At 48.8% G+C, this 27,188-nt stretch overlaps 1 protein-coding gene across 6 annotated transcripts in view; it reads right to left on the bottom strand.

Moving 5' to 3' along the window:
• Nucleotides 1–27,188, bottom strand: part of AGRN (agrin) — a 489,507-nt gene that overhangs the window by 14,533 nt on the left and 447,786 nt on the right. For 4 of the 6 annotated variants that reach the window (XM_060259433.1, XM_060259437.1, XM_060259431.1 and 1 more), the window contains 12 exons: nucleotides 26,178–26,522; nucleotides 23,420–23,612; nucleotides 19,672–19,887; nucleotides 17,642–17,871; nucleotides 17,250–17,384; nucleotides 15,111–15,207; nucleotides 12,845–13,009; nucleotides 11,034–11,145; nucleotides 7,177–7,188; nucleotides 5,998–6,114; nucleotides 5,042–5,231; nucleotides 463–550 (listed from right to left, as the gene is read on the bottom strand). In XM_060259433.1, coding sequence (XP_060115416.1) covers nucleotides 463–550; nucleotides 5,042–5,231; nucleotides 5,998–6,114; nucleotides 7,177–7,188; nucleotides 11,034–11,145; nucleotides 12,845–13,009; nucleotides 15,111–15,207; nucleotides 17,250–17,384; nucleotides 17,642–17,871; nucleotides 19,672–19,887; nucleotides 23,420–23,612; nucleotides 26,178–26,522 — 1,900 coding nt within the window. The remainder of the gene's footprint in view (nucleotides 1–462; nucleotides 551–5,041; nucleotides 5,232–5,997; nucleotides 6,115–7,176; nucleotides 7,189–11,033; nucleotides 11,146–12,844; nucleotides 13,010–15,110; nucleotides 15,208–17,249; nucleotides 17,385–17,641; nucleotides 17,872–19,671; nucleotides 19,888–23,419; nucleotides 23,613–26,177; nucleotides 26,523–27,188) is intronic. The other 2 variants (XM_060259432.1, XM_060259435.1) reach the window with 1 other exon arrangement.

Below are 27,188 nucleotides of genomic sequence, written 5' to 3'. Positions count from 1 at the left end.
AACACGGCTGGAAGTGGAACGCTGCGCTAGACGGACCCCCTGGTCTGATCCGGCAAAGCAGATTTGTATGTTCACGTGTTTGTTTTTTTAAACAAGACTGAATCCTCTATTTGGGCAACAGTACTGACAGTCGCCTTCCCCCTCCTCTGCGGGGACTTGGGCAAAGTGACAATAAAGGGGCAATTAAGTCTGCAGCCGTGAAAATACATGGCGTGTGTTCACCTGCCAACCTTCTGTCGTTGCGAGAGGGGACAACTCATCCAAGAGCTTGTGGGTTGCTGGGAAAAGGAGCGATGGCTGGAGTGTAGCTTTAATGGATTGTAGAGTTTAGGAGCTAGCAGGGCTGAGAAGCTCATCAACGCCAGAGTCCTGCTCCCCAATTTTTTTTTTCTCCCAGGCCCCTCCACCCCAAATTTTCTGGCTACCCTCCCAAGCTCCCCAAGTCCCACGGAGATGCTTTACCTCTTGGTCACAGCATTGTGGTATTCGATGTACGTCCTGCCGTCAAAGGCAATAGCTTCCGAGTCCCCGGCTGCCTTCTCAATGATGACTAGAAGGGAGACAAGAACACAAAGGACGCTGGTTTCTCAGTTCTCAGGCTGAAGAATAAACATCCTGGCCGGAGTTTATGGAAAACAGGGGGTACGTGCTCACAAGCTGAGCAAGAAGAAGAGGAGGAGGCTGGATTTATACCCCGCCCTTCACAACCGAAAGAGTTTCAGATAGGCTTACAGTCTCGTTTCCCTTCCCCACAACAGACACCCTGTGAGGTAGGTGAAGCTGAGAGAGCTCTGACAAAAGCTGCTCTTGAGAGGAACAGCTTTGCGAGAACTTGTGACTGACTCAAGTAGGAGTCAAGTTGCACCTTTAAGCAAGGTTGTTTTTTTTTTAGCAGGAACTCCTTTGCATATTAGGCTACACCTATCTGATGCAGCCAATCCTCCAAGAGCTTACAGTAGGCCTTGTAAAAAGAGCCCTGTAAGCTCTTGGAGGATTGGCTACATCGAGGGGGGGGGGTGTAACCTAATATGCAAAGGAGTTCCAGCCCTGTTTTTAAGACCAACAAAGTTTTATTCAGAATGCAAGCTTTCATACTTCTTCAGACCAGTTTGGTGTAGTGGTTAAGTGTGTGGATTCTTATCTGGGACAACTGGGTTTGACTCCCCACTCCTCCACTTGCAGCTGCTGGGATGGCCTTGGGTCAGCCATAGCTCTCTCAAGAGTTGTCCTTGAAAGGGCAGCTGCTGTGAGAGCCCTCTCAGCCCCATCCACCACACAGGGTGTCTGTTGTGGGGGGAGAAGACAGAGGAGATTGTAAGCCGCTCTGAGTCTCTGATTCAGTGAGAAGGGCGGGGTATATATCTGCATTTGTCGTCTTCTTCTTCAGATGAGGGGATGGGGTATTCATGACTGACTCGACGTCATATCAGCAGCTGCAAGCGGAGGAGTGGGGAATCAAACCCGGTTCTCCCAGATAAGAGTCTGCACGCTTAATCACTACACCAAACTCCCAGCATGGGGTCTATGCATCCTTAAATACGTTTTATATGGTGGCTTTGGTCCTTGCATGTTCCACCCCGGAAGAACGCACGATTTGGGAGAAGGAGCAGCAGTGGTAGATACGGCCACCCCCGCAGACTGTGCGACATGGGATGATTTCTGTCCCCACCCCCACCCCAGAACCAAAGAGCATCTTTTCTGGAAGGCAGAGAACCTCACATCTTTCTCCTCCTACCTCCCGCCCCCAACTCATATTCATTCCTGATGGTTTTGGTGTAGTGGTGAAGTGCGCGGACTCTTATCTGGGAGAACCGGGCTTGATTCTCCCATTCCTCCAATTGCAGCTGCTGGAACGGCCTTGGGGCAGCCATAGTGGTGAAGTGTGCAGATTCTTATCTGGGAGAACCGGGTTGGATTCCCCACTCCTCCACTTGCAGCTGCCGGAATGGCCTTGGGGCAGCCATAGTGGTGAAGTGTGCGGATTCTTATCTGGGAGAACCGGGTTGGATTCCCCACTCCTCCACTTGCAGCTGCCGGAATGGCCTTGGGGCAGCCATAGCGGTGAAGTGTGCGGATTCTTATCTGGGAGAACCGGGTTGGATTCCCCACTCCTCCACTTGCAGCTGCCGGAATGGCCTTGGGGCAGCCATAGCGGTGAAGTGTGCGGATTCTTATCTGGGAGAACCGGGTTGGATTCCCCACTCCTCCACTTGCAGCTGCCGGAATGGCCTTGGGGCAGCCATAGCGGTGAAGTGTGCGGATTCTTATCTGGGAGAACCGGGTTGGATTCCCCACTCCTCCACTTGCACCTGCCGGAATGGCCTTGGGTCAGCCGTAGCTCTTGCAAGAGGTGTCCTTGAAGGGGCAGCTTCTGGGGAAAGCCCTCTCAGCCCCACCCACCTTACAGGGTGTCTGTTGTGGGGAAAGAATGTAAAGGAGACTGTGAGCCGCTCTGAGACTCTGATTCAGAGAGAAGGGCAGGCTATAAATCTGCAGTTGTCTTCTTTTTCTTTCCAAAAGCTGCAGTTCACCTTTTCACGGCTCTCCCTGCGTCTTTAATCCATCTTTATCCCCGGTGAGCCCTCCTCAATGACAAAAGAAAACTGGTAAGCGCTTCATGGGCACATGCATGTTTTTATCCATTTAAGCCAGTGACACTCAGGGGCTCAGGAACCACCTGTGGCTCTCTGACATGCCACCTGTGGCTCTTCTGAGCAGCGGTCTCCAACGTGGCACGTACCCACATCAGAGGCTTATGAATCACTAATCTTAGTGCTCTCTCTCTGTCTGGCCTAAGCAAGTGGCTGGAGCAAATCTGAATGTCTTCCGTCCACTCTGCTGCCTTCAGGATGACCCTGGGATTATGCAGTTCGCCTTCAGACGTCAAGCCAAGAGCATTTTATTTCAGAGGCATTTTAAGATCGACTGCATTTGAGAATCAAGTTCAACAGCTGGGGCTTATTCCAGCAGTCCCTTTTGCTTTTCTTGCTTTACTCTTGTAACTGTTTATGGCTGGGTTGTTTATGGTGTTGCTTTACCTTTTTAGTCGCGCCGTAAACTGCTTTGTGGCTCAAAAAGATACATTTTAGAGTTGTTTTAGAAGGAGGAGAAGAGGTTGGATTTTTTTTTTTACCCCGCCCTTCACTCAAGAGTCTCAGAGCATCTTACAATCTCCTTTCCCTTCTTCTCCCCACAACATTTTGACAAACAAGTTTTGTATGAGAATAAAAGAGACTGGCGGTGTAGGAAAGAGCAGTGGCAAAGAGGGAGATTGGTTGCTTATCTTATTACATATACTAACCCATCTTCCACTATATTGGAGAGCCAGTTTGGTGTAGTGGTTAAGCGTGTGGACTCTTATTCCCCACTCCTCCACTTGCAGCTGCTAGCATGGCCTTAGGTCAGCCATAGCTCTGGCAGAGGTTGTCCTTGAAAGGGCAGCTGCTGTGAGAGCCCTCTCCAGCCCCACCCACCTCACAGAGTGTCTGTTGTGGGGGAGGAAGGGAAAGGAGATTGTGAGCCGCTCTGAGACTCTTCGGAGTGGAGGGCGGGATATAAATCCAATATCTTCATCTACCTCACAGGGTGTCTGTTGTGGGTGGGGAGGTAAAGGAGATTGTGAGCCGCTCTGAGACTCTTCGGAGTGGAGGGCGGGATATAAATCCAATATCTTCATCTACCTCACAGGGTGTCTGTTGTGGGGGAGGAAGGCAAAGGAGATTGTGAGCCACTCTGAGACTCTTTGGAGTGGAGGGCGGGATATAAATCCAATATCTTCTTCATCTTCATCTTCTTCTATATTTTAATGTATTCTTTTTTTCTGATGGCAAACTATAGTGATGTCATAACCTCTTGAGATACCAATGCCCTCCATTTAAACCCACAACTAACGAAGCCAGAATGACACCCAGATTTATGGCACTTCACAACTACGACATGTCCGCTTTTTATCACCCTCCACCGTTGTTACAGCCCCGTTAACAATACTAACAAACAAACACAGACCCCAATTTGTGATTCTTTTAATCTGCTAAGAACATTCCCATGATTCTACGTACCAACTCACTGCCTGCTTTCTCTATAATGAAAGATGGCTTGCCCTTCCAATTTTTGTCTGATGAAGTCTGCTTAGAGCATACGAAAGCTTCCATTCGGAATAAAACTTAGTTGGTCTTAAAGGTGCAACTTGTCTGCTGCTTTGTTCTGTTGCTTCAGACCAACACGGCTGCCCACTTGGATCTGTCTCCCCACAACAGACCTACCTGTGAGGTAGGTGGGGCTGAGAGAGCTCTGACAGAAACTGCTCCTGAGAGAACAGCTCTGAGAGAACTGGCACTGACCCAAGGTCACCCACCTGGCTGTATGTGGAGGAGAAGTGGGGAATCAAACCCGGTTCTCCCAGATTAGAGCCCATGCACTTAACCGCTACGCCAAACTGGCAAAATGTTCATTAAAGGTTTTAAACCTAATTTTTGTTGTTACTTGCCTTGAGCCCCGCTATACAGGGGAGGGCTGGGTTATAAATCTAAGTAATAATAATCAAACAATAAAAGATCAATATTGAAAATTATAAAAATTTCAAATTCTGGCTTTTCTGATCATCGGTTTAGGGAACTACTTCTGCTTGCCTGTTTGTTTTTGTTTGTTTGTTTGCACAGATCATTATACACACCGTTCAGAATTTTAAAAGTGGTCCGTCAGTGAAATGGGTTATAAAAACAAATTAAAATAGACAGTTACAAGTTAGATGAGTAATTTTAAGAAACTAAAGTATTACATAAAATATCCTTATGAACTTTACAGGCAGCAGCAAAAAACCTTGCGCAAGAAGCTGCAGTCTGCATGTTAATGCCCATAAGAAGCTTCCTTAAAAAGCTCAAGAGTCGGAACAGTCTTGCCTGTTTGACTTGGGTCCCATTCCACTGACAGCTGTCTCTCCCTACCCCCGAACCCCCCCCTCCCCACAATGACCCTCGGCTCTGTGTCTCAGAACCCCAGACTATTGCTCCCCCAGTCTTCTAGCAGGCAACCCTGGCCTCACCTTTTTCACAGTGGGCTCCAAAGAAGCCCCTTTGGCACGTGCAATCGTAGCTCTCCAGGCGGGGGTTGCACATCCCCCCGTTCTGGCACGGGCTGGGCTTCTGAGTGCACGGGTGAGAGTGGAAGGTGGAGATCTCGATGGCGCTCAAGATGTTCTCTTCCTTCAGGACCGCGATGCCTTTGATGGAAATCTGAGCCGTCGCAGAAGTGGAGGGGAAGAAAAGGAACGACAACCGGGATGAAGGAACACACTCAGCGCGACGCTCCCTCTAAGCTGTGGAGTCTTGTGAGCTACTGGCATTACAGTTGTGAGCGGGCGATTTGGCTACTGCATCAATTTGTTTGCTTTGGGGCCATCCTTCCTGAGCTAAGACAACAAAGTGTGAGCCGGAGGCTAAAAAAACTGTGAGCTAGCTCACCCTAACACGGCTTACAGGTAACACTGCACGCAATGCTCCCTCTAAGCCGTGGAGTCTTGTAAGCAAAAATTCTACTTCGGGAGCTCCTGCATAAATTCGTTTGCTCTGGGGCCGTCCTTCCTGAGCTAAGGCAAAAATGTGTGAGCTGGAGGCTAAAAAAAACTGTGAGCGAGCTCACCCAAACTCAGCTTCAAGGGAACACTGCATGGCAATGGGGACATCTCACCATCAGATGAATAACCATGTTTAATCTCTTCCAGGGCTCTTTTTCTAGCAGGAGGTCCTCTGCATATTAGGCCACGCCCCCCCCCGATGTAGCCAATCCTCCAAGAGCTTAGAGGGCTCTTCTTACAGGGCCTACTGTAAGGTCCAGGAGGATTGGCTACATCGGGGGGGGGCGTGGCCTAATATGCAGAGGGGCAAGAAAGAGAGACACGAACCACAATGGTGTTATTTTAAACTGAGGTTTTCACAAATGCAAGTCGCCGCGGCGTGGAGCCAAAACAACAAGAACCGACAGACGGAGAAGCCGCCTTACCTTCTGGATAGCCCCATCGAAGCCGGTGGAGATGGCTGCAGCACGGGCCAGTCGGCTGAAATCGGGTGCTCCCCCAACGTACAGGGGCTCCTTCAGGTTCAGAAAGGCATGAGGCAACTGGACAGGTAGAACAGGGGAAGGGAGGGGGAGTGAGAAGGAAGACAATGCTGGTTGGAACGCAGCTGCCTCCCCGCCCTGGGACAAAGAGCACGGAACTCCTCTCAAAAGGAAGAACCAAGAACTAACGCAATAGAAAAGGGCAAGAGTCAGGGGTGGAATTCTAGCAGGAGCTCCTTTGCAAATTAGGCCACACACCCCTGATGCAGCCAATCCTCCGAGAGCTTACAAAAAAGAGCACTGTAAACTCTTGGAGCATTGGCTCCATCAAGGGGGTGTGGCCAAACATGCAAATGAGCTCCTGTTAGAATTCCACCCCTGGCAAGAGTCCAGGAGCACCTTAAAGATTAACCAAATTTGTGGCAGGGGAGGAGCTTTTGGGAATCACCACTCAGAAGTGATCAGTGACTCATAAAAGCTCCATGGTCTTTCAGGTGGTAGCCCCACAATCCTGGGAGTTTCCCTGCAGTGGTTTGCCTGGTGCTTGATCTGCTAAGCACCCGGTGGAAACTTTGATCCTCCGTAAGGCATTTGGGTTTGTCTTATCTTTGGCTTTTTATTTAGTGATGTTTTCGATTTTTTTTTCAAATGGGATTCAGAGTTTGCTATTGTGTGTGTTTCTATGGAGAGGGCAGCTTACACAGAATTAAACCCAAACAAATAACTCTCATAAGCCCACCTGCATTTTTTTATACAGCACCCACCCTTCCCATAAATCTCGGCTCTGGCCCCAAGGGATGGCATTACCGCCCCCCCCCCACAACACACACACCACTTGCGTTAAAAGGCTATCTAATGCTTGATGACATTAACAAATGGAAAATGACTCCACCGGTTGAAATGGAAGGAAGAAAAAAAGGAGAAACGAATTGCTGAAATAAAGCGCCCAGTCTAACAAAAGAGAACGAAACAAAAAAAGCCGGCGACTTTTGTAAGATGGAAAATGCAGGCAGGTCAGGACGATGAAGAGGTTACTGGCATTTGGATGGGGGAGCGGAGATACAGAGAGGATGCGTCGGCGCCGGGTGAGATGAAGGAAAGGACCATAATACTTATCTTTACCTTACGGGATTTCTGAAATCCAGACAGCAGGGAGGAAAGGAGGAAGAGGAGGAAAGGGGAAAGGAAGAAACACAAACGGGTATCGAGAGAGAGAGAGAGAGAGAGAGAGAGACAAAACAGAGATCAGTGCACTGTCACACAAAGGGCGGCTGCCAGAACTAAACTCCAACCCGTACCCTTGTTAGTGGGCCACCGAGAGAGAGAAGGCACAGAATGGAGGAGCTGGGGGGGGGGGGGGTGCAGGGAGAAGGGAGGAATGCGCCTGGCTCTGGTTGATGTGCAGCTGCTTCTTTTAGAAGAAGGAAGCTTTGAAGCCAAAGGAAGCTTGGAAAAGCAGAAAAAGGAGCACATGTAAAAGATCAGACACGAGCCACAGGCATCCTCGGGTCCCTTTGTGGTGCGTCTTGTCACCCCCCCCCCCCCCTCTTTCTACCCCAGCTCTGCTTCCAAGGCCCGTTCCCGATTCCAGCTTGAAAAATGAGAAGAATCTGCCTTGTCTAATATTATTAGCCTCACATGGGTCCAGAGGTCCGGTCCAGCCAGCTGAAATCACTTTTCTTGATGGATAGCGAATAATAATAATAATAAGACTGTAGATTTATACCCCACCCTACTCTCTGAATCAGAGTCTCAGAGCAGCTCACAGTCTCCTTTATCTTCCTCCCCCACAACAGAGACCCTGTGAGGTGGGTGGGGCTGAGAGGGCTCTCACAGCAGCTGCCCTTTCAAGGACAACCCCTGCCAGAGCTATGGCTGACCCAAGGCCATTCCAGCAGCTGCAAGTGGGGAATCAAACCCGGTTCTCCCAGATAAGAGTCCGCGCACTTAACCACTACACCAAACTGGCTCTCTGGCTTTCTGCCCCTGAGGAAAGGCTTTTCAGAATTACCTTGGGATCTTGGGAAGGTCTTAGATTGCACACCATCAGTTTATAAGGTCATAGAATCATAGCATTGGAAGGGACCTCCAGGGTCATCTAGTCCAACCCCCTGCACAATGCAGGAAATTCATAAATACCTCCCCCTCCCCCACCCTCAGTGGCCCCTGCTCCGTGCCCAGGAGGTGGCAAAAAAAAAAAAACCCTCCAGGATCCCTGGGCAAACTGTCCTGGAGAAAATGGCTTCCTTATTCCAAAGTGGCAATCAGCATTTTCCTGGACATGTAAAAAAGGGTCACAAGAACTAGGCACTGATGCAACCCTTCCTGCCCTCCTTCTCATGATCTGCTGAAGTTCACAGAATCAGCATTGCTGATTCTGGCCTCTGTTTAAAAACCTCCAAGGAAGGAGAGCCTACCACCTCCCCAGGAAGCCTGTGCCACTGAGGAACCACTCTAACCGTCAGGAAGTTCTTCCTAATGTTGAGCTGAAAACTCTTTTGATTTAATCTCTACCTACTGGTTCTGGTCTGTGTTTCTGAGGCAATAGAAAAAACTTTGTACCATCCTCTAGAAAGAGCCAGTTTGGTGTAGTGGTTAAGTGTGTGGACTCTTATCTGGGAGAACCAGGTTTGATTCCCCGCTCCTCCACTTACAGCTGCTGGAATGGCCTTGGGCCAGCCATAGCTCTCGCAGAGCTGTCCTAGAAAGGGCAGCTGCTTTGAGAGCCCTCTCAGCCCCACCCACCTCACAGGGTGTCTGTTGTGGGGGGAGAAGATATAGGAGATTGTAAGCCGCTCTGACACTCTGATTTAGAGAGAAGGGCGGGGTATAAATCTGCAGTCTTCTTCTCTATATGACAGCCCTTCAAGGTGGGGAGAAAGGATGGAGGGAAATGGTGTTTCCAAGTAGGGATGGATAAAATAGAGATGGGGAAAGTACCAGAAAAACGGAACAACCAAAATGACCACGGGGCTGGAGTGCTGGTCCTCCAAGGATACATGGAAACATTTTCCATTGGGGAAAAGAACAAAATCTTGAGTCCAGTGGTACCTTTAAGACCAACGAAGTTTAATTCTGGGTATAAGCTTTTAGGTGCCACTGGACTCAAATTTTGTATTGGCCCAAATTTTGGGCCAATACAGCTACTTGCGATAGTTTGAGGAAAACAAGAGTTTATTTGTAGCCACTCTGATAAGAGCTCGAACCTTCAGGGGTCACCCACCGAAAATGAATCAGGGCAGGCAAAAAGGCAAAGTTTCTTCAATTTGTAAGTAATTAATTTTATAAAATCTGAGGGCACGGGATACACACCTGGGGTTCCCAGCCTTTTTGAGCCCATGGGCACCTTTGGAATACCAACAAAGTTGGTGAGCCCAGCCACCAAAATGGCTGCCATGGCAGGTAAAGCCAGCCAGAAAATATCAGGGATCAAGGTTATGTGCAAGCTTAATAGTTCCTTTCCAACATTTGAGGCAGAAGCTCTGTTTAACAGGCTGCCGTTTAATTTGCATAGCCAATCAGGAGCCCCGCTGGGAAAAAGCCACGCCTAGCCCCCGCCCGTTTTCTAAAAGCGCTCGGTGGGCATCATGAAAGGGCACACAATCATGGGCACCGTGCTGAGTACCCTGGGGTAGACTTTCCAAGTTCAGGGACTCTCTGGGTAGTGTTGCCAGCCTCCAAGTGGGACACTATACCGAAGCAAAAAGCTCACGGCGCAATACTGCAAATGGTATAAATTGTATTGGAAAATGTACAATAAAACACTTAGGAAAAAGGTCTTGTCACGCAATCGTTCTGTACTGGACGCAGACAGTCGATTTCAATGCTGGGTGTAAACTGACACGCCTTAGTGCAAAGTGCAATAGACCTAAATGATTTAGGTCTATTGCATTTTGCACTAAGGCGTGTCAGTTTAGAGGCAGCATTGAAATCGACTGTCTGTGTCCAGTACAGAACGATTGCGTGACAAGACCTTTTTCGTAAGTGTTTTATTGTACGTTTTTCAAAACAATTCATACCGTTTGCAGTATTGTGCCCTGAGCTTTTTGCTTGAACAAATGAACATATGAAGCTGCCTTCTACTGAATCAGACCCTCGGTCCATCAAAGTGAGTCTTGTCTACTCAGGCTGGCAGCGGCTCTCCAGGGTCTCCAGCTGAGGTTTTTCACGCCTATTTGCCTGGACCCTTTTTTAGTTGGAGATGCCGGGGATTGATCCTGGGACCTTCTGCTCACCAAGCAGATGCTCTACCACTGAGCCACTGTCCCTCTCCTGCTCTCCAGGGTCTCAAGCTGAGGTTTTGCACACCTATTTGCCTGGGCCCTTTTTAGTTGGAGATGCCGGGGATTGACCCTGGGACCTTCTGTTTACCAAGCAGATGCTCTACCACTGAGCCACCGTCCCTCCAGGCTTCTGTATAGTGTTCCATTGCACGGCTTCCTCCTGTGATTTCAGCCTCCAGGTGGGGCCTGGAGATCTCCCGCTTTTACAGCTGATCTCCAGCCGACAGAGATCAGCTCCCCTGGAGAAAATGGCTGCTTTGGAGGGGGGACTCTGTGGCCTTGGACCCTGCTGAGGCCCCTCCCCTCCCCTAACCCCACCGTCTCCTGGATCCACCCCCAAAGTCTTCAGGTCTTTCCCAACAGAGACCTGGCAACCCTAAACCAAGGGGAGAGGTTTGGACTCTCTGCCCCGTTCTGACCTCCTCAGAAAGCCTATGCTCAGCTAGTTGGGTTGCTCTACCAGGACTCTTTTTAACGTTTGAAGAAAACATTGAAGTAAATGGTTTGAGGTGCTTAGAGAGATCCTGGCAGTTATTCCAAAAGTCTGGCAAGGCTTTTCTGAGCTGGAAAGAGAAGGCTGTCTAAGCCGTTGGCTTTTGGCTCCATTGGTTGTGCTGTCTACAAGAAGCCACCATCACCTGTTTCAGGGGGGAAAGGTTCTTTGCTATCCCGGTTTCAGGGGATGTGCCCACTTACCGGAGACTCCCCCATGATCCGTTCTCCATTGTTTATTCTCATCACACCTTTGCGCGCGTTCCTTTCCAGCAAGACGCTGATCCAGGTGTTCAGTGGGATCGGTTCCTTGCTCCTGGGAAGGGCAGGGTGAGTGTAGGAGAAGGCAGGGAGAGAGGGAGGGAGAGAGGGAGAGGGAGGAAGGGAGAGAGAAAGGGAGGGAGGGATAGAGAGAGGCCAGAGAACATCTTAGAGTTGTTTTCCTGAGAAAACAACCCCTGTATACACCCACACAAGAACTCTGTGGTTTTCCCAGTGGATAAGAGCTGTCAGTTCTGCTTCCATTCCATGGCGTCTCCAGGTGGATCCAGACACCCAGTTTTGCCTGGTGTTCCACTGCACACCTGCTATGGTCAAATGCCTGACTCTTGCCCAGAATTACATAGAATCCTAGAGTGGGAAGGGGCCATACAGACCATCTAGTCCAACCCCCTACTCCATGCAGGATCAGCCTAGAGCATCTCCCACAAATAATCCCCCAGCCATGTTTTGAAGACTGCCAATGAACACATATGAACACATGAAGCTGCCTTCTACTGAATCAGACCTTGGTCCATCAAAGTCAGTCTTGTCTGCTCAGACTGGCAGCGGCTCTCCAGGGTCTCAAGCTGAGGTTTTTCACACCTATTTGCCTGGACCCTTTTTAGGAGATGCCGGGGATTGAACCTGGGACCTCCTGCTTACCAAGCAGATGCTCTACCACTGAGCCACCGTCCCTCCCCTGCTCTCCAGAATCTCAAGCTGAGGTTTTTCATGCCTATTTGCCTGGACCCTTTTTAGTTGGAGATGCTGGGGATTGAACCTGAGACCTTCTGCTTGCCAAGCAGATGCTCTACCACTGATCCACTGTCCTTCCCCTAGCCACCGTCCCTCCCCTAATGCCTTCCTGGGCGGCTGGTTCCACCTCTGAACTACTCTGACCATAATTTTTTTCCCCTAATATCCAGCCGGTATCCAGTTGTTAATTTAAACCCATTCTTGCGAGTCCTCTCCTCTGCTGCCAAAAGATACAGCTCCCTGACCTCCTCTAAGTGACAGCCTTTCAAATCTTTAAAGAAAGCAATCCTGTCCCCCCCACCAGTCTCCTCTTCTCCAGACTGAACATTCCCAAGGCCCATCCACAACAATTAAGGCTTTTAAGAGGGCTTCTGATTCTCCTTCTGCAGCCCTCCCTACCAAATTCTGACTGCTACCAATTGTGCTCAATGGAGCTTTGCTTCTCAAGACCGGGCTTTGGGAAGAATGGTAGAATGGCGTGTACCACTTCAGCCTGCAGATGGGAGATCAGATTTTTGAATGTGCTCTACAATTAAGCCTCAGATTGCAAGAAGGACACCAGCATAGTCAGAGAAAGGCTGGCAGAACATTTTTTCCTTGCTGGGCTCGCTTCCCTCCTGCAGAGAAGTTTGGGTTTAATGCGAAAGAGCACTACCAAGTGGCATCCCTCACCTGAAATCTGAAATGGTACAGCCCAGTATCGTATCTTCAGGACTCCACCTCCACCCCCTACTGCAGTCCCCCCACCAGCCACTCACTAGCCATAGCAAAGGCCTTTCCTAGCTCACCTGGGTATCCATCAGGTATGAGCAGGGGTGGAATTCTAGCAAGAGCTTCTTTGCATATTAGGCCACCCCCCCCCCGATGTAGCCAATCCTCCAAGAGCTTCCAAGGCTCTTTTTTGTAAGCTCTTGGAGGATTGGCTACATCAGGGGTGTGTGGCCTAATACACAAAGGAGCTCCTGCTAGAATTCCACCCCTGAGTACGAGAAACTTACTTGATCACAGCGGCTCCTTTCCCGAGGTCGTATCTGTACTCCAGATAGCCGTCGTGCAGGGCCAAGGAGATGAAGTCCCCCCTGCCGTCCGTCTTCTGCCCGTTGTAGAAGATCATGCCGCTCGGGGTCTTGGTCAGGAACACAATTTCCATGGTCATCTTGTCCCTAAGGAAGAAAACAGCCGGCTCTCAGCTTTGGCTTCCAAGCCATGCCCCACCTGGCGAAAGGATGGCAACTGCCTCACTCCACCCTCCTTCTTTTTCAGGACTGTTGCTAATGTGGTTTTTGGGGGGAGGGGGTGCAGAAAAAGCCCAGCAGGAACTCATTTGCCTATTAGGCCACACCCTCTGGCACTAAGCCAGCCGGAACGGCGATGCTGCTCAAAAAAAGCCCTGCTAATGGTTATCTAGAAGACCTGGTCTCTGTTCTGGGGTCACTAATATAATAATAATAAAAAATTTTATTTATATCCCGCCCTCCCCGCCTAGGCAGGCTCAGGGCGGCTAACAACAAGTTCAATAAAATTATACAATATATAATAAGTTTAAAACAGCATTTAAATTGTACAATAATTTAAAACAACAATATCTAAAACCAGTTCCGGTTGTCTAAGCCATTCCATAATTTAACAGCGGCGGTGATGTTCCTGATGTTATTCTGTGCATTTATATAATGGCTGAGATCACTAGATAAATCGTTTGGTGGGTTGAACAGCCGTCCTGTCAGCGGTCTACAAAGGCCTGCTTGAAAAGAATGGTCTTACAGGCCCTGTGGAATTGGTCCAGATTCCGCAGGGCCCGCACCTCCTCTGGGAGCTGATTCCAGAGGCACAGGGCTGTAACAGAGAAGGCCCGTGCCTGGGTGCTCTGTAATTTTGCCTCCTTTGGCCCAGGGATAGTCAGCATGTTCTTCCCTGCTGACAGTGCTCTTTGGGGCTCATACGGGGAGAGACGGTCCCTCAGGTAGGCAGGTCCTCGGCCATATAGGGCACTCCAGTTGATGCTAATCAAAGGATTCTCTATCATTCTCTATCATTCATTAAGGTCTCCAGATGGCAACGGGGTGAAGCAGCTTTATGAAATCCCAGGCAAATGGGCCGAGAGGGCTTTTCTCGTTGTGGCCTTAAAGACTGTGGAACCAGTTGGGTTGCTGAAATTTGGGGCAACCTGGGATGTGAAGGTTTTTTGAGTTTTTTAAAAGGGCTTTGAAGACTTCTGTTTATGCAAACATTCACTATCTGCTGAGTTCAATGCCTTGCAGCCGCTGACTTTCATTTCTGGTTAGGACACTGGATGGAGTGTTAATTGCATTAATTTTGGTTTTTTTCTTCACTCGCTTTAGAAGTCCTCCTTCCTCTGCACAGTGAGCCACATGTTAGCGACATAATTAATTAATCTGTTAGAACTTTGGGTCCCAAGGTGGGGTTCCAGACATCAAAGGGGGGGGGATGCAAAAACGCTCCCAATCATCCGAAAAACAAAAGCAAGAAGTAAAATAAAACTAGAGTGACACGCTGCAGAGTTCAGGGCCACTGCAGAAGTCAATGGGAAATAGCAAAAGTCAAATTTAATGTCAGGTGTAGGAAAATGGAAACTTTTGCACCTGGCACCTAAGAAGAAGACTGCAGATTTGTACCCCGCCTTTCTCTCTGAATCAGAGACTCAGAGCAGCTTACAGTCTCCTCCCCAACAACAGACACCCTGTGAGGTGGGTGGGGCTGAGAGGGCTCTCCCAGCAGCTGCCCTTTCAAGGACAACTCCTGCAAGAGCTATGGCTGACCCAAGGCCATTCCAGCAGCTGCAAGTGGAGGAGTGTGGAATCAAACCCGGTTCTCCCAGATAAGAGTCTGCACACTTAACCACTACACCAAACTGGCTCTCTAAAGAAAAACAAGCTTGATGTAGCCAAATGGCTGTGCCGAGAGAGATTCTCACAACTGAGGTGCCACAGCTGGAAAGGCCATGTCTCTGTTGTTCATTCACCCGAGAGCGTACACAGCATGGGCCAAGAATCAAGTCTGAGCCAAGAGACAGACTTGTATGGGAGAGAATGACCCTATTAACATGACTGTTCCTTCTGGATAACAAATAAAGGTGCCTCTAAGCTTCTCAATACTGCCTGCTCCATTCTCGGATAAAAGGGTACCTTTTATAAAACAACCCCCCCTCCTCTCCACTCCCAAAAGAAGGTGGGTTTCCTTGCAAGCCTAGATTTCATTCAATAATAAACTTTTCTTTGCAGGTAAAATGAAAACAGACTGACGTACTGTAGCTCCGGCACGAAAGTCTGGAGGCCGTTCAGCTCCAGGTAGGAGAATCCATTGAACTCTGGCAGGAAAGGCACCGTCTGGTCAAGCTCTGTGACTAGTTTGGAGGAGAGAGGGGAAAGAGGAGTGTGAAGGAAGAAAGGAAAGGTGGCGCGGGAGGGACAGGTGTTGCTGCGGTTAGCTGAGTCCTCCTCCAGGGAAGAGGGCAGAGTCATGCAACCATGAAAGGGCATTCTTTAAGTCCACCCTCCCAGAAATCTTAGCAGAGTCATGCTGGATCGGACCAAAATTCCATCTGATCCAGCATCCTGTTTCCCACAGCGGCATTCAGAGCTACACTGAACATGGAGGTTCTGTTCGGTCACCATGATGGAGCTGCCCTCTATGACGCAGTCTTTGAAAGAGGTCTCCCCTCCATGCATTTGTCTAATCCGCCTTTAGAGTCACCCAGACCCGGATAGCCCCAGGCTAGCCCGACCTTATCAGCTAAGCCACACCGGCCCTAGTTAGTAGTTGGAGGGGAGACCACCAAGGAAGTCCAATGCAGAAGCAGGCAACGGCAAGCCACCTCTGAACCTTGAATACCCGTTTCTGGCCTTGAATACCCTACGGCAGGGGTGGCCAACGGTAGCTCTCCAGATGTTTTTTTTTGCCTACAACTCCCATCAGCCCCAGCCAGCATGGCTGATGGGAGTTGTAGGCAAAAAAAAACATCTGGAGAGCTACCGTTGGCCACCCCTGCCCTACGGGGCCGCCATAAGTCAGCTGCGACTTGATGGTATATTGCAGACACAAACTACAGGCCAACAGTCTCTGACAGGGTCTTATTCTGGGAAGAATGACTTCCTTTTGTCGGTAGTGAATCTGCTGCCCGTTGATCTCTTTGGATGCCTTCGAATTCTAGCATTACGCAACCAAAAGAAAAAGTTCTCTCTAGTGCTGGTCTTTTGAACGGTTCTTCCTTAGCTCCAGGGTAGGAATTCTGCTATTTAACTGTCACCAGTGGTCTTTGTTTCCTGCCATTTCACGGTATTGATACCTGTTTTGTGTGTTTTTTAACAAATGCTTATTATTTAATCACTGGATGTGGAATGGTATGGTGCAACCCAATCTTGTCCGATCTTGGAAGCCAACAGATGATGAAGAAGAAGAGTTGATTTTAATATCCTGCTTTTCTCTACCTTAAGGAGTCTCAAAGAGCCTTACAATTTGGTGTAATGGTTAAGTGTGCGGACTCTTATCTGGGAGAACCGGGTTTGATTCCCCACTCCTCCGCTTGCAGCTGCTAGCATGGCCTTGGGTCAGCCATAGCTTTGGCAGAGGTTGTCGTTGAAAGGGCAGCTGCTGGGAGAGCCCTCTCAGCCCCACCCACCTCACAGGGTGTCTGTTGTGGGGGAGGAAGGGAAAGGAGATTGTGAGCCGCTCTGAGACTCTTCGGAGTGGAGGGCGGGATATAAATCCAATACCTTCATCTACCTCACAGGGTGTCTGTTGTGGGGGAGGAAGGTAAAGGAGATTGTGAGCCGCTCTGAGACTCCTCGGAGTGGAGGGCAGGATATAAATCCAATATCTTCATCTACCTCACAGGGTGTCTGTTGTGGGGGAGGAAGATAAAGGAGATTGTGAGCTGCTCTGAGACTCTTGAGTGGAGGGCGGAATATAAATCCAATGTCTTCTTCTTCTTCCCTTCCTCACCCTGTGAGGTAGGTGGGGCTGCGAGAGCTCTGAGAGAACTGTGTCTGAGCCAAAGTCACCCAGCTGGCTGCATGTGGAGGAGGAGTGGGGACTCAAACCCGGTTCACCAGATTAGAGTCTGCTGCTCTTAACCGTAACACCATGCTGGCCGGATAGGTCCCCCATCAAAGACAGCTCTGCTGAGGAAGGCAATTGCAAACCACCTCTGCCTCTCATTTGCCTTGAAAGTCCCTTGCTGGGGTCGCCATGATTCGGTTGTGACTTAACAACACCAATGTACATGTGTTATTTGCTTTAGCAGTACTACTGTGATTGTTCACATGCTGGGAGAGATCTTTCTAAATAGAAAAAACGGGATTCAATTTTCTAAAAATGCTAATATTTTTAGCTGGGCCGGGGATACGTTTTGATAAACCAACGTGCCAGAGTTTGCCCCCAGCTTACCTGTCTCGCAGAATTCCCCTTCTCGCCCCATGGGGCATTCACACTTGGCGCCCCCTTCTGGCAGCACCAGGCAGGTGGCCGACACATGGCACGGGTTGGGGTCGCAGGGGTTCCTCTCATCAGCGCAGGTTGGCCCTGAAGGAAGAGAAGGAATCTGGGAAATGAGCAGGTCGGCTCGTATTTGGTGGGTCGGCTGAGGGGTGGGAGGTGTCTTTAGGGTTCGTATCAGAGCCTCTGTTTGAGGTACCCCGACTAGTAAAATTCAAGCGAGATTCGGAACCCGGAAAGGCGCAGGATATAAAGCAGGGATAGGAACCGTTTCAGAAAAATACACCTGAATGAAATAGACATTCTGTAAAGCTAGCCAGCGAACCCCGTTCTCTCCTGCTCACCTGTATAGCCGTTGAGGCACTCGCAGTGGAACATCTCCGCCTCCTTGATGTGGCAGAGGCCGCCGTGGTGGCAGGGGTTGGGGTGGCAGGGGTTGTTGCCGCACTCGCCCACTCCGCTGCCGTACAGCACGTCGCTGCCCTTCTCTCGCAGGTCGTACATCTGGTTGTTGACGTCCAACAGGCGGATGCAGCCCTTCAGGCCAGCGGTGACCGAGGTGCGCTCAGCCACCCTGCAGTGTAGGCAAAAGGAGGAGGTGGGTGAGCAGGAAGGATGGGTAGTTCGGTAGTGTTCGGTTTCTGAAAACTGAAGGTGCTGGGGGAAATCAATGCACAGGGAGCATATGAAGCTGCCTTATAGCCCATCAGTCCAGTGATGTCAGCATTGTCTATTCAGACTGGCAACAGATCTCCAGGTTCTCAGGTCTTTCCCGTCACTTACCACCCGGTACTTTTAACTGCAGATGCCGGAGGCTGAACCTGGGACCTTCTGCATGCCAAGCAGATGCTCTGTCACTGAGCCACAGCCCCTCCCCAAAAATCACCAAGCCAGAATGATATGGGCAGGCATTAGTTAATTGTCAAAATCATGTGATGGACACACATGAACACAGATGAAGTCAGTAGAATCTGCTCAGACTGGCTCTCCAGGGTCTCAGGCAGAGGTCTTTCATATCACTGAATCATAGAATTGGAAGGGATCTCCAGGGTCATCTAGTCCAACCCCGACTGGTCCTTTCCACTGGAGATGCTGAATCGAACCTGGGACACTCTGCATACCAAGAAAGGGATCTTCCACTGAGTTACACCTCCTCCCCAAATCAAGCTTGTCCAGAAGTCACACTCTACTTCTGGGAGTCACATTCTCTGTCCATGGGGCCCTTTCTCGGTGTCTACAAACAGCTGTTGGTTTGATGCCAAATTTGGGTTTGTTCATATGTAATGTGCAAAATGGCCAGAGATAAAGGTAGTGGTACATTTTTAAAAACACGAAACATGAAAAATAAATTGTTCAGTGTTAACTGATGTAAAGTTTCAGTGCTGTATGTCTGGGGGTGGGGGGGTGGGAAGAGCATGGGGTTACTTTGCTAGCTAGTCCTGAAAAGCAAGTTAAAGTTTAGAAGTCGATCCTGAATAGGATAGGTTCCACCCCAAAATGTTTTGAGAACCACTGGCTTATAGAAAAGATTGTTCTGAGGGGAAATAACAGAAGTTTAACAGCATTATTTGTGGGGTACAGAAAACTTTGCTGTCTCACTCCTCATAATAAAAATAGATAATAAAAGTGTTGTTCATCGAGTGATCTTCTGTGCAGGCACATATTGGACTTCACACATGTGGTTCCATGTGAGTCTGCACAGAAGCCACAAAGTTGAACTACAACTTGCAGGTATCCAATTACATTGATGGGCAATAGGCAGACAAAATCAAAAACTTTATTGCTCTGAGCAGGGGTGGAATTCTAGCAGGAGTTCCTTTGCATATTAGGCCACACCCCCTGATGTAGCCAATCCTCTTGGAGCTTACAAGGGTCTTGGAGGATTGGCTACATGAGGGGTGTGTGGCCTAATATGCAAAGGAGCTCCTGCTAGAACTCCACCCCTGGTTCTGAGAATCACTAACTTCTGGAATTCTTTGTCACAGGATGCAGTGGACGGCCACGAGCTGAGCTGGCTTTAAAAGGGAGTTAGAAAAAGTCATGGAGGAGTTCCTCAACAGGTATTAGCCACAGTGGCAGAATGGAGCCTTCAAGCTCAGAGGCAGTAACCCTCTAAGGAGCAACACTGAAGGTCTTCAAAGTGTTACTTGACTTGAATTTTGTTCAGCAGGGCGACCGTCAGCTACGCACAACTCTGACTTCCGGCTTTGAGGGATCAGTTTCCTGCCTCCAGCCAGAGAGAGAAGCCTGGAAAAGCAACCCAAAATTACAGTCCCTTTCTCCAAAGAAGCAAAAGTAGATCTTCCTCAGCCGTCTACCACACAGGCTCCAAAATGCGCTAGCCAGCAATGCCGTGTGCCCAGTTATTACTCACGCAGCGATCTGGTCTTCTGGCGCCCCTCCGACAAAGAGGTCGGTGTCGAGATTCAGCCCGTCGGTGCCACTGGGGCTCTCGCCATTCACGTGGGGCTCCCCATCAACAGACAGCATGCCATTCCGTCGGTTCCGGTTCACCACCAGCTGGTGCCACCTGCCAGGCTCGATGGGCACTCTGCTCGTAATCACACCAGTCCCAGAACCGGTGTTGAACCTGGATGGAGCAGAGAAGGGGGGGGGGAGGGTTTGTTGCAAGCTGAGGTAAGTTGAGGTAAAGGAGACTGTTGCAAGTTGAGGTAAAAGAGACTGAGCACCAAGCGTAGTAACTATGAGAGGAAACAAAGGAAAGGAAAGGTCCCCTGTGCAAGCAGCAGTCGTTTCCGACTCTGGGGTGACGTTGCTTTCACAACGTTTTCACAGCAGACTTTTTACGGGGTGGTTTGCCATCGCCTTCCCCAGTCATCCACGCTTGACCCCCAGCAAGCTGGGTCCTCATTTGACCGACCTCGGAAAGAGGGAAGGCTGAGTCAACCTCAAGCCGGCTACCTGAAAACCCAGCTTCCACCAGGGATTGAACTCAGGTCGTGAGCAGAGCTTAGGAGCCAAGTACTGCAGCTTTAACACTCTGCGCTAATTCAGTTTCTTCGGAGGGACTTGGGACTGTTCAGTCTGGAGAAGAGGAGGTTGAGGGGGGACGTGATTGCTCTCTTGGGGCTTGAAAGGCTGTCACTTAGAGGGGGGTAGGGAGCTATTCCTGTTGGAGGCAGAGGAGAGCACTTGCGGGAATGGGTTTAAATTACAGGCAGAAAGATACCAGCTGGATATTAGGAAAACTTCTCTTACATTAAGAATAGTTCAGCAATGGAATCGGCAACCTAGGGAGGTGGTGAGCTTCCCCTCGCTGGTGGCTTCAAGCACTTGTCTGGGATGCTCTAGGCCAGGGGTGGCCAAACTGCAGCTCGGGAGCCACATGTGGCTCTTTCACACACATCGTGTGGCTCTTGAAGCTCCCGCAGCCCCATCGGCTGGCTTGGAGAAGGCATTGGCCTCTTTCAATCACTTCTCCAAGCCAAGTCAGCTGGCAGCTTGGAGAATACATTTAAAGTTAAAGTTGCTTTCTTTCCACCTCCACATCTACTTGCCTTCCTTCCTTCCTCGCAGCTCTCAAACATCTGACATTCGTGTCTTGCAGCTCTCAAACATCTGATGTTTATTCTATGTAACTCTGACATTAAGCAAGTTTGGCCACCCCAGCTCTAGGCTGACTCTGCGTTGAGCAGGGGGTTGGACCAGATGTCCTTCACGGCCCCCTTCCAACTCTACGATTCTCGTATATGCCGAGTCTTCTTGTTTTAAAACTGGCTTTGTTTGATTGTTTTGCCTGATTGTATAGCTGGTTCTTTTTCTAAAGCATTTCTCATTGCGAGCTGCTCCAGAGGTCTCTTTTGAAAGGAAATATGGGATTAAAAAATGTTTCAAATGAATAAAATAAACAAATAGCTTGCTATTCAGGTTCTTTACAGTCCCTCTGGGGATGCATGTACAAGTTAGTTAGGGAAGAACATGTTGTCTAAGTGGGAGGGGGGGTAATCTTTTGGTCACCGCCTGAATTTTGTTGGCTTTGCTTCGGAAGCAAAAGCTATGACTGGGAATTGATTAATGCATTTGCAGAGTTCAGAGTACGACGATAATGAGCACATTGACAATGCGGAACCATCTGTGAGGAGGGAAATTACACTCAGAAGAAATATTTATACAACAATGGGAACCTTTGTTCAATTCTGGAACAAAAAAACGAATCCTTGGGAGACCGTTAAAGAAGAGGTGTTGATGTTGGTTTGAACTTAACTGTGAGTGTAGGCTATATAGTTGTTTGTAATTTTCTAATAAGGAGAAGAAAAAAAACCCCCACAACACACCATGCTAATTAGCAAGCACAACAGTTTGCCGTACAAATTAGCAGAAATGTCCTTCAGTGGAGAGGGGAAGAGAAAACGAAACCAAGCGAACAAAAACCTCCCAAGGAAATTTAGAATGCGAAGGGGCCAAAGATTAAAAACATCAACAGGTATAGATAAATGGACACGTGTTTATTACAGAAACATATAAAACCCTTGTAGGGGCTCAAATGATGCCTCATAAAATCGTCCAAGTGACAAATGCACATATATATGACCTGACGCGTTTCAGCCTGCAGACGCCTTCTTCAGAGGTCAAATGCAACAAACTCCCAGTTACGCTTATAACTCAGTAAACAATTAATATATGACTAGGGTTGCCAAGTCCAATTAAAGAAAAATCTGGGGACTTTGGGGGTGGAGCCAGGAGACATTGGGGGTGGAGCCAAGAACAAGGATGTGACAAGCATAATTGAACTCCAAGGGAGTTCTGGCCATCACATTTAAAGGGACAGCACACCTTTTAAAATTCCTTTCTTCCATAGGAAATAATGAAGTATAGGGGCACCATCTTTTGGGGCTCATAGAATTGGACCCTCTGGTCCAATCGTTTTGAAACTTGGGGGGTATTTTGGGGAGAGGCACTAGATGTTATACTAAAAATTTGGTGCCTCTACCTCAAAAAATAGCCCCCCCAGAGCCCCCAATACCAATGGATGAATTCCCTATTATTCCCTATGGGAATCGTTCTCCATAGGGAATAATAGAATGCCCAGTAGACATTTCCCTCCCCCCGCCCACGCTTTCTAAAAGGGGGGAGGGCCTCCAAACCAGGGAATCCCCTGCCCCCTCCCTCTCTCTCACGCACACACACTTACCAGATCTTCTTCCGGAGAACTCTTGTGAAAGCGAAAGCAAAAGAAAGGGCGGGGCTGTTCTCCCAAGCCCTTCCTGCTCCCTGCCCAGCCTTAAAGGAGCAGACATTTTACAAACGGCTCAGGAGCTCTATAATGAAGCCTACAGGTATGTTCTCCCCCCCCTCCACCCCCCACCCCCCGCTTCCCACTTCTTGAAGACCGGCAGATGAGGCTGCAAACCCAGGAGACTCCCGCCAGAGCGGGAGGGTTGGGAAGCCTATATATGACCGAAAATGGAATGCTCCAATATGAAAAGAATGACACTTTTTTTTTTTGGAAGGCCACAAATGTATCTGGCCTTATGCCAGCTGCAATTACAAACACAGCAAATCAGGGGTAGAATTCCAGCAGGAGCTCCTTTGCATATTAGGCCACACACCCCTGATGTAGCCAATCCTCCGAGAGCTTACAAAAAAGAGCCTTGTGAGCTCTTGGAGGATTGGCTACACCCGGGGTGTGTGGCTTAATATGCAAAGGAGCCCCTGCTAGAATCCCACCCCTGCAGCAAATAATAATATTGCACAGATGCACCTTCCCAAGAGTAAAATCCCTTTGTTAGGACCAGTGTAACATCAGTATGTATAGTTTTTGTAATTTTCAAATAACCAAAGGAAAAAACCCGCAACACACCATGCTAATCAGCAGGGGTTTTTTTTTCCAGCAGGAATGCAATTCCGGCTGGTTTGGTGTTGGGGGTGTGGCCTAATATGCAAATGAGTTCCTGCTGGGCTTTTTCTACAAAAAAAGCCCTGCTAATTATCAAGCACAACAGTTTTGCTGTACAAATGAATAGAAATGTTCACTGATAGATCCTGGTACCAACTGACCAAAGGAGGGAAAAGTAGCTGGTGGGCAGAGCTCCCTTGTCGAAGCAGCTGTTTCTCTCATGACTGACTTCCCTACGGGCCGAGAAGCTGACAGAGACGCTCACCTGAGCTCCACAAACCCGTTCACCAGAGCCAGAGAGATGAAATCCTTGCCGCGGTTCTGTCCGTTGTACAAGAGCAGCCCGCTGAGGTCGGCAGCCCGGAACTCCATGGCGATGCGCACTGTGTGGTAGGCCTTCATCATTTTGAAGGCTAAGTAGGATTTCCCGCCAAAACTAGGGATGAAGTACCGGATGGCTGTTGAGGACAGGGCAGAGGTGCACATGTTCAAAATGTGAAGAGACATTTACAAAATGGGGGTGGGGGGGAGAGAAAAAGAGCAAGGCAAGAGAACCCTTATACGAGATGTAACCCCTTCCTAGACAACGGAGAGTTTTCAATGCGCCATAGCTTATAATGGGCACAGCTGTAGCACAGGGGTCCCTCACAATGCTCCTTCGAAGCTGTGGAGTCTTGTGAGCAAAAATTCTGCTTTGTGAGCTGCTGGCATTAAAGTGGTGAGTGAGCAATTTGCTCTGGGGTAGTTTGATCTGGGGCCGTCCTTCCTGAGCGAAGACAAACGTGTGATCTGGAGGCTAAAAAAACCCCCTGTGAGCTAGCTCACGCTAACTCAGCTTAGAGGGAACACAGGTCCCCAACTGTTTTGAGCCTGTGGGTACCTCTGGTTTCTGACCAGACCTCAGGTTCAGTGGAAGCTCACAGGAGTACAGCTCCTGAACCTTTCGGAGAGTTCCGCCTCCTCCTTCTGAGAGTTCCACCTTGTCCATTGAATAGTATTGCAGCTGCGTAACAATCCCTGAATGAGCTCCACCACCTATTTTTCTACAAAACAACCCCTGTTTCTGACACAGCATGGTAGGGTGCAACCGCAAAATGGCTGCCCCAGGTGTTTGCCACAAGAGGCAGAGCCAGCTTCTCTTCAGTCACACAGTGCTGTGGTGGCAGCTGCTGCCAAAGCAACCTTTTAAAAAAAATCTGCACAGCCAATCAAATCTACAATGGCCAATCAGCAGCCTTGCTGGGGAAAAGCTCCCCCTAGCCCCACCCGTTGTCTATAAACACTTGGTGGACACCAGAAAAAGCGTCTGGCACCAGGTTAGGGACCCAAGGTGTGTGTGTGTGGGGGGGAAGCCCTTGACCCCAGGAAGATTCGGTTTCCTTTGTTATGTTGTGGCATAAGCTGCGGAACAGTCTTACAGGCAAAATGATTGGGGAGGGACAGTGGCTCAGTGGTAGAGCATCTGCTTGGTAAGCAGAAGGTCCTAGGTTCAATCCCTGGCATCTCTAAAAAAGGGTCCAGGCAAATAGGTGTGAAAAAGCTCAGCTTGAGACCCTGGAGAGCCGCTGCCAGTCTGAGAAGGCAATACTGACTTTGATGGACCAAGGGTCTGATTCAGTATAAGGCAGCTTCATATGTTCATGTTCATCTCATCTTTCGAAAACTGAGCAAGAAGCGTTCCTCTCTCTTCTTCTGTTTGCCCGCTTGTTTGCCAACAGTCATGGTGTCACACTGCACAGGCAAAGGCCCCTCCTAGTGCAAAGTGCCTGTGATGTACATCCAACAAAGGGGACATTTTTATCTCCACAGCACTCCATCAGAGGCCAGATGGTCACCTGACAGCAATGCTGATTCTGCAAACTTAGACAGATCCTGAGAAGGAGGGCAGGAAGGGTTGCAGCAGTGCTTAGTTCCTGTGGCCCCTTCTTATACATCCAGGGAAAGGCTGTTTGTCACTTGGGGGGCCAGGCAGCCATTTTTCTCCAGGCCAGTTTGGCCAGGGATCCTGGAGGTTTTTTGCCATCTTCATGGCATGGAGCCTTCAGGGGTCACTGGATGTGTAGGGAGTAAAGATGTGAAGGCCCGGAAAAAAAAAATGGAAAAATTCAGAAAAAAAACCTGTTGTTGTTTTTCCTGAAGCCTCCCCCCACTCCCCGAAAAATTGGAATAATTGAAAAAAAAGAAAAGAAATGGATTATGGAATGTTTTATTTTAGCACAATGAATAAAATATTTTAAGACAAGGTGTTCAAATATTTTCCAGTTCATTTCTAAAAAATATGTATGGTATCAGATTATTCAAATTTCTGTGCACTGAGGACAAGCAAGTCCTAGGTCATGCCCATTCACTGAAACTTAGTCCTAGACTCCCTTCTATGCACTTCCCCCCTCTTCAGTTATTTTTATGAGAAGGATTTTTTTTCTTTTTCTTTGATACTGTGGAGAGGAAATATGAATTGTTACTTCTGGATTTTTAAAAATTGTTTTGTGGAGGGTTTTTTTTTTGTCTGTTCCACATAAACTAGTAAACAGTTCAGGAGATTGTTGCTTCATTTGTTACAATTACAAATAAATATTATTTAAAAAGTAAAATCTCTTTGTAATAATTGTGGGGATACATTATATTTTTAATATGCTAACTGTGATAATTTCATGCCAAGTAAAATTGTCCATAGTCATATTTTATGTTCCTATAGTAACAGAATGACTTTCAATCTGGAAGAGAAAAAAAGAAATGCTAATGTAGCATTTTTCCCTCAATTTTTCAAAAAATTTATGTACAAATACATATTTTTTAGAAATGAACTGGAAAATATTTGAACACCTTGTCTTAAAAATATTTTATTCATTGTGCTAAAATAAAACATTCCAAAAAAAAAAAAAACCGGGAAAAAACTTGGGTTTTTTTTCCTGAGCTTCAAAATTTCCGGAAATTTTACGTCTCTAGTGGGGAGAAGTATTTGTGAATTTCCTGCATTGGTTTAACTATGGAGGTCCCTTTCAACTCTATAATCAACTACTTACATTTTTCACAGACTGCTCCTCCCTTCCCAGCTGGGCAACTGCAAGTGAAGTCCTCCCCGTCGTCCTCACATGAGCCACCGTGCAGGCAAGGGTGAGAGTCGCAAGGCCGGGCCGGCTTTCTCGTGGGGGGCTGGCGTGTGGGCTTCTTCCTAGCGGTCGTGGCTGGCGCTGTGATGACCGGTCTCCTGGTGGTGGCTGCCCCGGGTGTTTTGCTGGTGGGCCTCCCTGGGTAGAGCGCCTGGGGGGCTACGGTGGTGATGAACCGGCGGGTGGTGGCAGCGGGCAGTGCCATGGTGGTGGCGGTCGTGGTGGTGGTGGTGGTGGTGAACAGCTGGGGGATCCAGTCTAGGAGAAATCAAAAAGGGAGTTTAAGGGAGCTGCAATGCAACTGCGGAACTCCTGGCCTCTGAAGGCACCCCCTAAGCAGTGCTCAGGTCTCATTTTGGGCAGGAGCTCTTAGGAGTGGAGCTCTGGAACCCTTACATTTTATTGTGCTCTTTCTTTCTTACCCCTCCCCCCAAATACTTGCTTCTGGGCTCCATGGTTCAACCCCCCCCCCCGAGAATTTTGCTGAACCCTAAGATCTGACAAACTTTTTAATATTTCCTCCCACAAAAAATGTGAAAACAACCCAAACATATAAAGCAGACAGATGGCAATCTTCTTCATGCCAAAGAAAGAAGGAAGGAAGGAAGGAGGAAGGAAGGAAGGAAGGAAGGAAGGAAGGAAGGAAGGAAGGAAGGAAGGAAGGAAGGAAGGAAGGAAGGAAGGAAGGAGGAAGGAAGGAAGGAAGGCGGAAAGGGAAAGAGAGGGAAAGGAAAGGAAAGGAAAGGAAAGGAAAGGAAAGGAAAGGAAAGGAAAGGAAAGGAAAGGAAAGGAAGGAAAGGAAAGGAAAGGAAAGGAAAGGAAAGGAAAGGAGTGGAGGGAGAAAGGAAAGGAAAGGAAAGGAAGGAGGGGAGGGAGGGGGAGGGGAGGGGAGGGGAAGGGAAGGGAAGGGAAGGGAAGGGAAGG

This window comes from Heteronotia binoei, chromosome 18 (assembly GCF_032191835.1).
Source record: "Heteronotia binoei isolate CCM8104 ecotype False Entrance Well chromosome 18, APGP_CSIRO_Hbin_v1, whole genome shotgun sequence".
Lineage (NCBI taxonomy): Eukaryota > Metazoa > Chordata > Lepidosauria > Squamata > Gekkonidae > Heteronotia > Heteronotia binoei.
Note: the sequence above shows the minus strand (reverse complement) of the source record. Positions and strands in the feature narration are given on the sequence as shown.